The sequence below is a fragment of the Scomber japonicus genome, chromosome 8 (genome assembly GCF_027409825.1).
Source record: "Scomber japonicus isolate fScoJap1 chromosome 8, fScoJap1.pri, whole genome shotgun sequence".
NCBI classification, from domain to species: Eukaryota; Metazoa; Chordata; class Actinopteri; order Scombriformes; family Scombridae; genus Scomber; species Scomber japonicus.
This window is the reverse complement of record NC_070585.1, coordinates 775735-789671: the sequence shown is the minus strand read 5'-3', so window position 1 is coordinate 789671 and position 13937 is coordinate 775735. Positions and strand designations below refer to the sequence as shown.

Below are 13937 nucleotides of genomic sequence, written 5' to 3'. Positions count from 1 at the left end.
GAAAGTCACTGCAAGTCTTCCTTCCTATTTTGCTATTCTGAATGTAACTTCTCATTTGTAGATATGTGAAGAAGTGGGGATGTGGTAAATGGTAGTGTTACCTTAACGATTCAAATGACATTATTCTCATTTCATTTACACATCATCCAAATAGCGTCTGTCTCTTTTGTGTCCATGTATTAAAGGCTGTATTGTGTCTATTAGGGCTGTATTCAGGGTCTTTCTTTATCTCTCACTGTGCAATTTGGGCATCCCTCATTTCACAGTTTCTCTTCATTCTACCCCATATGTCCGAAGTATTTTTCTTATTACTGTACTGTGCACTGGAAGTTACTTGTGTCAGTCGTTCATTCTCTGTAAAGAAAGGTGTTGTTTTTATTGAACACAACACATGTACTTCTTTATTTACCCCTACTTTGCTTCATGGTTACCGCGTGTTATACCATTTTTTTTTAAACCACTTGCAGTTATATAGAGGGGTACAGCATCTTATCTTTCACCCGAAGATTGGGTAACAGATCTCCACCGATTCGGATCTTGAATAATCTATACTTCAAATAGTTCTAGTTCAATTGGTATAACTTGATATTCTTTGGTATCACAGTTCCCAGATATTTAACTCTATCCCTGTCCCATTTCCATAACTATTCCTTATTAATTTCTCTGCAGACAGGGAACCATTGCTTTACACTTTCACATATTTAGCTTGTACCCAGATACCGAACCATAGTTAAGACCACATCATCTGCATATAAAGGCAGTTTGCCAGATGTTCGATACAGATAGCAAAAAACAAAGATAGGACATAATGGATCCCTTTGTCTCAATCTTATTTCAACACAAAGCTACCTGACATGGTTCCATTTGCCCTGACCTGACCTGTGATCTTGATGTTTTACACATTGCTTGAAGCCATGTGATAAAAGTGTCATGGAAACCAAACTTTATACAGTTCTCCAATGTAAAAGTCCATGACACCCTTTCAAAGACTTTCTCCACATACAAAGTGAGAATCAATGTTTGAATATTCATGCAGATTTTGTCTCACATTATCAGTTAAACATTTGTTTGGGATAAAACCTGTTTGGTCTGGGTCAATAAGATGCAGAATAGTTTTTGATAATCCATCTGCTAGGATGCTGCTTAAAATATTTTGGTCTTCGTTCAATGGAGTTACTGGTCTGTAAAAGCCAGAGTCAGTGAGATCCCTGCCATCTTTGTGTATGACTGTATTTATAGAGCTGCACCAAGTACTTTCCCACTGACTGTGATCTAACGCCCAGTTAAACGTTCTTTTTAAGATCGGCAGTAGTGCTTTATCAAACCCCTTGTAAACCCTCCCTGGGCATTTACCCTTTTTTAATATCTTAATGGCTACCTTAATCTCATCTATCGTACCTAGCAAAGTCAGGTTTGCATTATGTTGACCTGTTATGCTTTTGTTTTACTGGTGAGGTAGATGGATTTTCAGGTTATTATCAGGGCTATATAATTGTTTTTAGTATTTTTCAAACTCTTGTGTTGTTTCCTGTTTATCTTTTACAATTATATTCCTGGTTTGGTCTTTTGATAGAAACAGTGTTTGATTTTATCTGTTGTTTTCTTCAATTTATAGGCCAGGTTTGTCATTGCTTTCAACACCTTTTCAGTTAGTAATCTGTCAAATTATTTCTTTAGGTTATTCAATGAATGCAAATCAACACAGTTTCCTTTTACCTTCAGCTCCAATTCCAATAACCTTATTGACTGTTCTATTTTCTTGATTCTATTTTACCTCTCTCTCTTCCTACACAAAGAAACAAATGATATCATTTCAATATTGCTTTTGCTCTCTCCCATAGTGTAAGTTCCTCTGTATCATTCCATTTGTATCAGGGAGTTATTTAATCTCCAAAAAGTACGACCCACCTCAATGTTTAAGGTTATCAAAGCATGATCAAATTACTGGTATATTCCATTTTATCACCTTTGATATGTTGTTGTGATATTCTTAAACACAAAGACGTTTTGAATATTTACAGTAAGATTTTCAAAAGGTAGTGTCTTTTCCTTTCGGGTGGAGACTCCTTCACACATCTATCAGTCCTATTTCCTTGGCTGCTCCTCTCATTATTTTAGCAGCTTGATCTGAGCTGTATTGTCTATAACTTTATGTATCCATATTATGGTCCATGACTAGGCTTAGATCACCTGCCGTGACTATTATCCGTTGACTTTCTGAAACTATTATGTCAACCACCTTTTTGATTAGGTGTAGACCTTCTTCAGGGGGGTTGTATACATTTATAAATTACCCCATTACCTCATTAATCTTTCCAACTGCGATATCAGCTTTCCCAGTCTAAAAGCTATTTGAGGCATGGTTAAAATATCAACCCCTCTTTTTAAGGACTTGTAATGATGAGTGATACCTGAGCATTTGTAAGTTTCTTCTGTTTTTCGTGTTCTAGCTTCACTAGGTGCGTGTCCTATAAGAACATCATATTTTCTGTTTCTTATTTGAATTGTTGCAGTAATTTATGCTTACTTGGATTATTAATATCATTCAAATTACATGATACAATTATTTGTAGTGTTTTATTGGTTGTCATTTGAAAACCCACACCCCAAAAAAACAACAGCATTGTCAATCAATCAATCAATCTTTATTTGTATACCGTCAAATCACAACAAAGTCATCTCAAAGCACTTTACACATAGAGCAGGTTCTAAACCCAACTCTTCAGGTTTTAACTTTTAAAGAGACCCAACATTCCCACATGAGCAACAGTGGCAAGAAAAAACTCCCTTTTAACAGGAAGAAACCTCAGGCAGAACCAGACTCAGAGTGGGCGGCCATCTGCCTCGACCGGTTGGGGTTGAGAGGAGAGAAAGGAAGGATAGAAGAGAGAGAAGCACAATGAAGGTCCGGGACTGGAATCTGTCATCCGGACATCCACAAGCCCAGATTACCTGTGAGACGAGAAAGCACAGACAACTCCGGGGAAGAAGTTTAGGTTATTGAATGCATTAATAGAACATTAATGTTAATAGATGTAGATGGATGGATAGAGAGAGAGAGGGAGGAGGAGAGAGGAGCTCAGTGCATCATGGGAGTCCCCCGGCAGTCTAAGCCTATAGCAGCATAAACTAGGAGCTGGAACCGGCCCTAACTATAAGCTTTATCACAAAGGAACATTTGAAGCCTACTCTTAAACGTAGAGAGGGACCAATTGTACATTGCTGCCCATTCTTTTCCATGATGAGGTGACCTATTTTCTAATTTGCTCCTGTAGGGGGTTGTCTTTTCCCCTTTTCAGGTACTGGAAAGTGAACAGAGAAAGAAAGAAAGAAAGAAAGAAAAAATCAATTAAAAATTCAATTATTCCTTATTTCTTTTACTAATGGATTGCAGTGTCTTTGTTAGCGAAGCCTTTGGGAATAGTCAACACATGTCTGTGTTTTCTCAGATGTATGCCACTTCTTTTTGAGTTACTATTTCTCTTTAGGCATTAGGTCAATATACAAAGCTAATTAAAAAACGAAAGAGAGAAACAAAACAAGGCCAAGCTATCTTATATTGTCCAAGCTCTCTACCTTTACTCTATAGGAACTACTGTACTATTCTATTATTTTCCTTTGGCTAAATGTCATGTCTATAGTTTTTATCCATAGACTGTAAAAAATGAATGGTTTCAACTATTATTATAATTTAGGAGAAGACATTTACCTGTTTTGCCTTTTAAGAACTGTTAGTTGACAAAGGGTCCCACCTACATATGATAGAGGAGGAAAACTTGAAGGCAATTGAGTGCAGTTAGACAATTACCCAGTAGACATAATGTGGGTCTGCCTCTTCTTCTCGTCGTCAAAGTCTTAGCCTTTGTTTTTCAAATCTAGTTTGCTCTTATATGCATCAATTTGGTTTTGGTGAGACTACAGCCTATCGATCCATGTTTATCATTATAGTCCATAGAAAAGAATTAGACTGTAGTTCAATGTGTGTGTGTGTTTATCTTAGCCATGGGTGGCACTGCAGTTCCTCCAGGGTGGATCTCTGCTTGGGGTCTTTGGTCAGGCACAACTGTAAGAAATCCTGACAATCTGGAGACAAAAGAAGAAGAACGGTGAAGACAACAGCTTCAGTGATCATCAAAATGTGAACTTAAGTCAACAGAATGATGTCATGATTATCATGTTTGCCTTTGAGCATATTTTTCATACCGTTGGACAGGTCTGTGCTGATCTTCAGCTGGTCGTCCAGGAACTGTTTGGTCTCAAAGGAGGACCTGTGCAGTGTGTCAAACAGAACCACTCCCAGCTGCCACACTGTGGTAGGACCGGCTCTGTAGGTACCACTACTGTACCACTCTGGGGGGACGTGAGCCGTGGTTCCTGAAATACACACACATAATAGAGACAGTGAGGATGAGGACGCTGAGAGGCTTTCTTTAAATGTAAAAATGAGTATAGAACAGACGTAGTATCCAGACATCATACCATAAAAGGCGCTGTAACGTGACCTTTTCTTGAAGAAGCAGCTCAAGCCAAAGTCAATGAGACGGACACGCGGGACGTCAGTGCCGGTCTCAATCAGGATGTTCTCCACCTTGATGTCTCGATGAAAGATGTGTTCTTCCTGAAGCTTTACGGTGGCATCCAACAGCTGCTTCAATATGATCTGAGGAAGAGAAATAATGTAATTATGTCAGAAGTTCTTTGAACATGTCCTGAACATGAACACAAACACACATTCATCAGCACCCTCCGGAAACTTACCTTGGCCTCTTCCTCTTGTAGGGGTCCTCTGTTGGCCTCAATGTACTCGTAGAGGTCTACAGCAGGGACTGGTCTCTCCAGGACTAGTATGAGCTCCTCGTCCAGATCATACCAGTCCAGCATGGACACAGGTGCAGAGTGTCCAGCTGATCTGAGCTTTAGCATCATTGCAACCTCCACAGATAGCTGGTTCCCATTCTCATCCTGTAACATCAAAACAAATCAGAGGTTAAAGGAAAGAAGCTCCATAAATACTCATAAATCATCATCATGTGTTCAGTTCAGTCACAGAAATGTTGATGTTGTTCTCTTACCGTTTGTTTGCAGAACTGTTTGTCCTTGGGAATGTGTTTAATGGCTACCTACAGGACACAAACAGGTATATGATTAGCACTTTGTGAACATACTGTGTTCAAACCAACATGAGATATTAGACCTGCGTTAAAAATACAGCACATTAAACATGAGAATGTGTGTGGAACACTCACTGGTAAATGATCTGCTTTACGGTAGCCAGCAAACACAGATCCACAGCCTCCTTCACCGAGTTGCTTCTTCTCTTTGTATTTCTCCTCAAATGAAGCTAAAGAGTGACACAAACATTCAGTTTTAGTTTAATTGTTAAGAATATTCATTCATTACTTCAGCTCTAATAATAATCCCTTCTTAAATGTAACACAAACTTTAACTCTGGTGTAACCTAGTACAAACAGTTCCTTATTTCATTTAAAATAATTTTGGAGGAGCAGTAAATCCCTGTCGGTTATTGTACATAAGTTGGATATAACTGTTTAAAAGTGTCCCTCCCTGGGTCTGTTTTCCTCCTTTCTGACTATTACACAGCACAGCATTTACCTCCACAAACCTAGACACTAATGCACTATTCAGCTAACTAATCAAAGCTTACTTTTGGTCCTCAGTCATTACAGCCAGGTTAGCAGGGTACGGTTACACTACAATCATCTATTTACCAACCTCTGCAGGTTTTGTTTTAGTTGTTCGTGTTTACAGATATCAATCTCTGAGGTTTTTGATTTAAAAGCCAACAGTTTATGTTTTATGCATTATTCATTCTATTTAGGGTGTTATTGCTCACGTCCATGTTGATGGACATTTCAATTATCATTCAATAATGAATCCTGTTAATAGACACTACCAACTATAATATCACATGATGAACCTACCTCTAACAGTGTCCACTGAGGAGGACGTGGACTCAGTTTCTTGAAGGTCAAGGCTCCTCTTTCTCTTCCGTGACGGTTCCTCTCCATTTTCACTGGCTTTCCTCTTCACGGTTTTCACACTGTCATCTTCCTGTGGGGTGTTACAGGCTTGATCTATGGAGATCCTTTTCCTCTTTTGGGGGGTCTCATTGTCAGGACTGGCCTTTCTTTTAATGGACCTGGTCCTGCCATCAATTGCAGCAGGTGGACTTTGCTGTGTCTCGCTGCTGTTCATATCTGCAAATGAGAAAACACAGTGGAACATTAATTTGTTGTGAATTCTTGTCACTAATTGTATAAAAGCTTCTTTTTTTAACCCTTGCATACTGTCCGGGTTAAAATTGACCCATTTTGACATTTGAAATGAATAAAACAAACAGATAAATTACCTGAAATGTGATGACTTTTCCAACAGTTAGCTAAAATGTCGAAAACTGGAAATATTAAAAAAAAAAGATGAATCCATGTGCAGCTGGTATACATTTAGACACTTATTATAAAGGAATATTTAGGCCATATCAGAATATGAACAGTACGTAAGAGTTAATCAAGACACAGTTCAGACTCATAATCACAGTAAGATTACTGGTTCACTGATCAGTGATATGAATTAGTATACATAAGTGATTGTTGTTGTTTTCTCACTTACTTCTCCTAAGAGCTGTAAATTGATGAGTCTTTGCAGAGTCGTTGTTCATGATGTCGTTTAAACTAGTTTCAAACACTTCAATGCAACAAGTGAGTGTTGATCCACTGGTTCAGTATGTGAGAGTGTCTCTCAGGGTCCTAGAAATGGAATGTTCTATATTATGACTGCTATGGTGATTATGACATCATGCCTGTGACATCACACAGAATTCCTACTGAAATTTTAAATTTAAACAAGATACACTGAATATGTGATATATTTGATTATGATTTATTTATGACTATAATGATAAATTTTAGTATTATTGTGCTATATAAGAGTGTTTAATTTGCCTGGAAGTCCATTTCATGTCATGGTTTCAGTAAGGTCCTTTTTTCATCAACTTTGACACTGTATACATAAATGTGTCAGTCACAGAGGAACCAGCAGGGATCCACACAGTGTTTATGTCAAAAATGAACTTGATTTGTCAAAATAGTGGCAGTTCACTGCATTTTTATCTTTACCTGTAGAACTGTAGGGAGTCCTGACAGTCAATCACTACCTCTGGAATGTAGATTTTACAGAAAAAGCTGTCCAAAATATGGTTTGATGTATATGAATAATTTCAATATTCTGAATTAGGCGAACGCTCTCCTGCTCGCCTTTAAGCACTGGCATGAACAACAACATGCTGTTGAAGTACATATGTTGCAGTACCTTGTGGCCGATTACAGTCCACTACAACTCAAACAGCTGACTCCTGGTTTTACTAGCTGGCAGTTTTTCCTTGATGACAGGTCTCAAAGTTTGAGCCAGATTTACGTGCGTGTGCGTGCCCGGTCTGTCATCAGCTACTTTTGGGGACACATTTCAGACTTAAGACCAGTTAATTTGGGACAGCTTGTCCAATTGGCAGACAAAAAGCCATGTACCCAGTTTCATGTGTGTGTATGTGTGCAGGCTATGTGTTTATGAATGCTGTTGGCATAAACTCAGTCATGGTACCTTTTGGGGCTAAGCTCTAGGCTTGCCCTCCAGCTACCTCAATGAGTCTGTGGTTGTCTTGTATTCTGCCTGCTGCCTCTCCTGCTGTTCAAATGATGCTGATGGATGCTCAACGTGGGTCCTGGATGCCAGGTCTTCCTGCTCAAGCAGGTGTTGATCCCTGCTGAATGTGCCTTGTGCAAAGAGGGCTGTGGCTGCCTCCTTTGTTGAGTTGTATATCTGTATTCCACCAAAGATGAGCTGCAACTTTAGCCCTTTCTCACACACCACTTGCCTTATAGGAACATATTGGCTGTTCTCCTTTTGTATTTTAAATGACGTTTCAGTTTTGGCCCATGCAGAAGAAGAAGATAACAGTTTCTCCAGTCTTAGTGCCTTCACAATATCATCTCCTTACGTCACTTCCAATACCTCGTTGTTCTGTCTCTTTATTTTCCAAATATTCCAGTTTTTCAACCATGTAGTTTTCTGGGTCAATGCTAATATTTGTCATCTCTCTACAGAAGTGCAAGTCAAAGCAATATATCAAATATTTCTGATGAACCTGGTAATCATAGATATATTATTACAATAAATAGAATAACTTTTTCCATTACTACCTGTGGTCATAATTACAAACTATTTGTAAATCACTTTGATCATTTAAACTGAAGATATCATTTAAAGTGATGCTATTGACAGTTTACTGTCTAATCTGGTGTTTAACTCATACAGATTGACAGAACAAGAGAGATTACAATTAAGGTGATTTAAAACATCAAAGTAATAACTGATTCTGACTGTTTACCATGCACTAATGTTACCTGTGGGTCTGTTCTGAAATGCTATCTAGCTACAACATATGACACACAGTCAGTTTATGTTAGACAGTGATTGGCCTGACAGACTCAACAACAAGTATTCAAACAATACAGGGTGGTATTCCTCTCTCTAATAAACCGTCTCTGGCTGAGAGTACAGACAACCCAGTGACCAATTGGTGTAACCAGTATTTTTTCATAAAAATCTGATTATATACAGGAAGATAAATGTGAACTGAAATGTGGAATAAATATAATCCACTTTTGGAACACAAGACTATGTTTTTTTTAAAACAAATTTTACTTTGTCAAAACTTATTAAGAAAAAATAGTTTTCAGTATATGTCATTAAATACTTCTTTTGTGGTTACCCCATTTGACATTTTCAGGAGCATTCATTCTTACTCAAAAATAGTAAAAAAAAAAAAAAAAAAAAGTTGCAATGACATACAACAAAAATACAAAACGTACATTTTAACAAACCTGATGCTGCTTTCAAAACTATTTTAAACATGTTTTGACCTGCTCATCTTGCTAACCCTTATTTGTCACTGACCCATTTGCAATGTTCATTTACCTGATAACAGCAAACATTTTATCTTGCTTGACTCACTGATGAAATAAATGTTGATACAGCTTATAAAATCTATAAATAAGAGGCTTGCTATAACTGCATTGATCCTGCCCTGGATCTTATGGAGGACAATAAAGTGCAGGGATGTTTCAGTGGGGGTCATTGTAGCAACAGCACACTCTGGCCTAGAACATCTCTTTTTAGGTTTTGTTACAGCTGATGCAGGAAATGGCAGTTATTGATGTCACTATTTGGACTGCAGTCCCAGATCGAAATATTTTATTCATGCTACACTTTAATTAATATTCTTACTTTACCCTTATTTTTGGACTGTTCCAAAGCTGTTCTTTTCATTTTTTGTCTATGCTTTAAATGTATAAATCAATTTTAGACATGAAAAGAATGGCTATTTGAACCAGCAGTCAGAAGTTAGACCCCTGAGGCAGCTGTAAAGCTTGAAGTCAGCCTCTGCACTGCAGACAGATATGTGGTTATGATAGTTTTCACACCTCCACAAATATCCTTTCCTTTATCTCCCCCTGTTACGCCTGCCTCTCTATGTTACCTGGCTTGCAAAGAAAACCGCACAAGGGTCGAACAGCTTTAAGTCATGGATTAGTAAGGAGGGTAGGACCCTGTGGAAATTCAAAATGCAGGCACATGGGAAGGGGAACAGAGATTAATACTGCCTGGTCAAAAGCCAGCTCAACAAGGCTGTCAGGGTGAAGAGCCAGTTTGCCAACAATGACTCAGGCTCAGCATGGATGGCTGGCAGCCAACACAATCACAGACTACAAGGAAAGAGCCTTCCTAGAATACCCCTCCCTCACTTAGGCTCTTCAACAACAACAACACTGGCTGTTTGGGCTGAGGACACACAATAAATTTAAAGGATTTTAGCATTGGCAATTCGTTCCACCTTTTTTGGGAATTTAATGGATTTTTTGCCAATAAAGTTAGAGTAAAGTAAAACACTCATGGGACCCTGGAAGCAAGGTGCTGGTATTTGATTTTCATGCTGGAGATTGGAGTTCAGTTTCCATCACAGAGCTACAATTAAAGAAAAATGATGGTTTATTAAAATATGGTTGGTTTAAACTTGGGTTTTCATAGCACCTGCCATCATCTCCAGCAGATATAACATGCTCACTAAAGCACACCAGTAACACTAATATAGCCTCACTGCACAGAGGACAACTGCAAGACAAAACTGCTTTAAGTACAGTAGATCACAGTTGGACAGGAAGTCATTTGCTGTAAACTGCTGGGAATATTTACAATGGACAGTTGGAGGTGTAGTTTAATTGTTTGGCTCCATTTTCTTTTTCCAAATAAATTTCACTTGAGGGTTTGTTTTTAACCTGTATGACTGACCGCTTGTGCACGTTACCCTATCAGACCAACCGATTCCTCTCAATGTTGGACTTAAGACCAAGAGTTCTTTGAGGGTTGCAGTGTTGTCATAATTGAACAAAACCAAAACCTAGGCTGAAATAATCTGTATTATTTCTTTTACCATAACCATTGCCGTTCCACTATCTTAGGGTTAGGGTGTCATTTTTGGAACATAGACTAGAGTCGCTTTGGAGGACGCTGAGAAGACACTTGCTAGAATTTGTCTTTTGGGTTTGAGTTGTTATCTCAACCTTACTGTAGTTGCCTAGAGCAGATTTTGTAGAAATAAGTTACTAAACAAACAAATTTGAAGTTTTTTTGCAGAATTGCTTGATATCAATGTCTGGCCATAAAGCTGAACACTTTAAATACATCAATATCACCTTTTGGTCCAAGAATTGATGATGAGCTCACTCACAATTTACATTCTACAATTACACCTGAAGAAACCCTACAGAGAAAAAATAGTTTCCTGACACTGCTGCCAAGGGATGTTTTTTTTCTGTCTTGCATTAAGCTATCAGTACTGTTCCAACTCCCTCTCCAGCTGGTTTTTGGGGGAGTTGGTCCCTCTGATGTGGTTCCTGTATAATCGCCCCACAAGCTTTAAAGGGGAACCCCTGAGGCAGTTGGAAAAGCTCAAAGCCTACCATAGCACTACAGACCTGGATTTCTCAGATGTGGGGATAACAGTGTTTTCACACCGCCAGACACTGTCTGCACTACCATTTGCCCAGTCACCAGACTGTTAGCAGGATGTGACGGTATAACGGTACGGCCCTTCGCATGTTTGAAAGCACACAGTAGGGAGGAAGTCTTGTTGTCCAGCAGAGTTTGTGCTGACTGACAGAGATTAGAAACATATAAACAAACTGGTTGGTGGAAAGTGGGTATATAAAAATAACCCGTTTTCCTTTTGACCTAATCCCCATCGTGACTGTTGCGATACTGCATCTAAAGGATACTTTCACACTACAAGACTGCTCAATTCAGATCTATTGCTCAGATCCAAGTTTGCTGTTTGGCTGTTCACATTAGTTATTAAATGTGGCCAATATCTGATTCCAGTCTGAGCAGGTCAAAATACCAATGATACGTAGGCCACTGAAGTCTGCGTTTACAGTTTTATTTATTAGCAGCTGTGCAGTGGAGCACATGATAACGAGGATGAGGAGAAAGAGAGCCAAATTTTTAATGATGTCTTTTGTGCAGAATTGGAACCAGTTGTGGTGGCATCATGGCGTGAATAGCTTCACAGAAACAAGATTTCATCCAAAATTTTAGGATGTTGAGGGCTAGAGTGATGTAAAAGTCACATGAATTCTGATATGACTGTTCAGACTGAGGTCGCATTGCAAAAAACAGACATCAGATGTGTATCTGATTAAGGGCCCAAAGTGTGAAAGTGTCCCAAATCAGAATTGAGAAGATCAGATTCCAGGTGATTTGTGCTGTTCACACTGTTCAACCCAGATCTGAGTCACATATGAGCAAAAAAAAAATCATAAATTGGAGCATGATCTCAGAGGTTGTCTTTATGCTCCACATCTCACTAACATAAATCAAATTTGGTGGACAGAATCAAAGAGACGGGTGGGTGTGCAAGTTCAGAATGTTTCAGCTTTCATCTCAACACGAGGAAAAAAAAAATAAGAGCGACTGGAGTTAAATAACTGAAAGATCCCCTGGGGAGTTTTGACATCAGTGAGAGTCTGAGTTGAACACAAAGGCACCCTCCACAAACACACACTAACACAGGTCAGTGCGTATGTAGTAGCTTGCAAACTAACATCTTTACAGTCGCTACATTAGCTGCTGGGGGCAAATAAACACAGACTCCTAAAACACTCTGAAATGTGCATGAATATATAGAGAGCCAAACGTGACTTGCTGTCTAATCACACCTTAAATCAGTTAATTAAATGAACAAACCACGCAGCATTATGAAACTATGGCAGAGGCCTCTGAGTGCATGATGGTATTCGGCCTCTCAACACAAAATTGTCAGGAATCATCATCATCATCATTATTATTATTATTAGGGCCCGAGTGCTGACCAGCGTGAAGCCCTATTGTATCTGTAAACCGACATGCATGGGGTGGCGAGGGCCCGTTCACCGCTGCTTGCAGCTTTAATTATCATTATTATTATTATTATTATTATTACCATTTATTATAATACCTACCTGAACACAGTGAGCTCATGAATAACAAGCAGACTCTCATGTCATCAGTGTACTTCGTGCTAAACTATTTCAGACATATGCACCTGAAACACATTTATTTCAGTTAAGTTGGGATAGAAGCTGAATTTCCTTGTTTGTGAGTGTTGATGGTATTATCACAATCTCAGATCATCAATCTTTGTTTCAGAGCTGTAATCTAAAGCTGTAGAGAGTTAAACTCAGAGGGAGTGAACAAAAAATAATCTCAAACATCTGCTGTTTAAAGAAGACTTCCTACTGAATGCAAATGACAGTTTTCATATAAGTACACATACAATATATCTTACATGAAGAAGTTAGTTATTTTACATTTTCATTTGTTTATGTGAAAACATATTCTGCTTGCTGAGCACATGGCTGTTTTATGATTATTATAATACTAAGTGAAATTCTGTTACACATAAATTACAGCTATACATTTTGTATAACTGAGCTATAGTCCATTTGTTGGTTTGATGAATATATTCATATCAGCTCTGTTGACACACAGTCAACTGAAGTAGGAGAAAACCTACAAAATAGTGACAAATATCAATGTTTTTACAGATCATGTCAAAAACTAAGAAACTAAGGAGAAATGTGTGCTTCAAATGACAACAAACGGAAGGAGAGGAAAGACTGGAGGATAGACTACAATCAACTTCATGTTCACATGCAGATATTTTGCAGTACAATTTGGGGAAACCTACACAATTACATTTATCATCAGAATTCAAGAAAACATCTTGACTTGCATGAGTCTTTAGACCATCAACTATCAAACATTTTATGTTATGTCTACCTATAATATCCACAGTGGTGGAAGAAGTATTCAGATGCTAAAAGTTCCAATACAACCATTTTAAAAATACTCAATATTGCATTTAAAAGTTCTGCATGAAAAATCTTTAGGTTAAAGTTCAAAAGTATTAGCTGCAAAATGTAGTTAAATACTGAAATAAAAGCATTATTGATAGTGAAGCGTCAGTGCTTTATATAAAGTTAGCTAGTTTAGTCCAGTGGTTCCCAACCGAGGGTTAGGGCCCCTCCAAAGGGTCAGCAGATAAATGTGAGGGCTGGTGAGATGATTAATGGGAGAGGAAAGAAGAAAAAACTGATACAGAAAAGTGATACTGAAAGTTCTGATACAGAAAAAGTTTTTGGGCTTTTTCTCTAATCTCTGATTCTTGCTGAAATATTGGATCATTTGAACATTTATTGAAATGAAAGCATGTGAGAAGTTTAGAGGGAAGAATCAGTATTTGGTGGAGCTGTTAACAACTCATAGACATCTGACATGTGAGCCGACTACACACTGCTGACTGGTTTCATCTTTAACTATGTGTT

At 38.3% G+C, this 13937-nt stretch overlaps 1 protein-coding gene across 1 annotated transcript; it reads right to left on the bottom strand.

Annotated features, from left to right (window-relative positions):
* Positions 1-3991: 3991 nt before the first annotated feature.
* Positions 3992-6679, bottom strand: LOC128363467 (serine/threonine-protein kinase pim-1-like). Its single transcript, XM_053324468.1, has 8 exons — positions 6631-6679; positions 5943-6218; positions 5247-5341; positions 5073-5120; positions 4759-4962; positions 4480-4660; positions 4204-4374; positions 3992-4083 (listed from the first exon to the last, which is right to left on the bottom strand). Exons 1-8 carry the CDS (start codon positions 6677-6679, stop codon positions 3992-3994), a joined length of 1116 nt encoding a protein of 371 aa, XP_053180443.1.
* Between the last annotated feature and the right edge of the window lie 7258 nt (positions 6680-13937).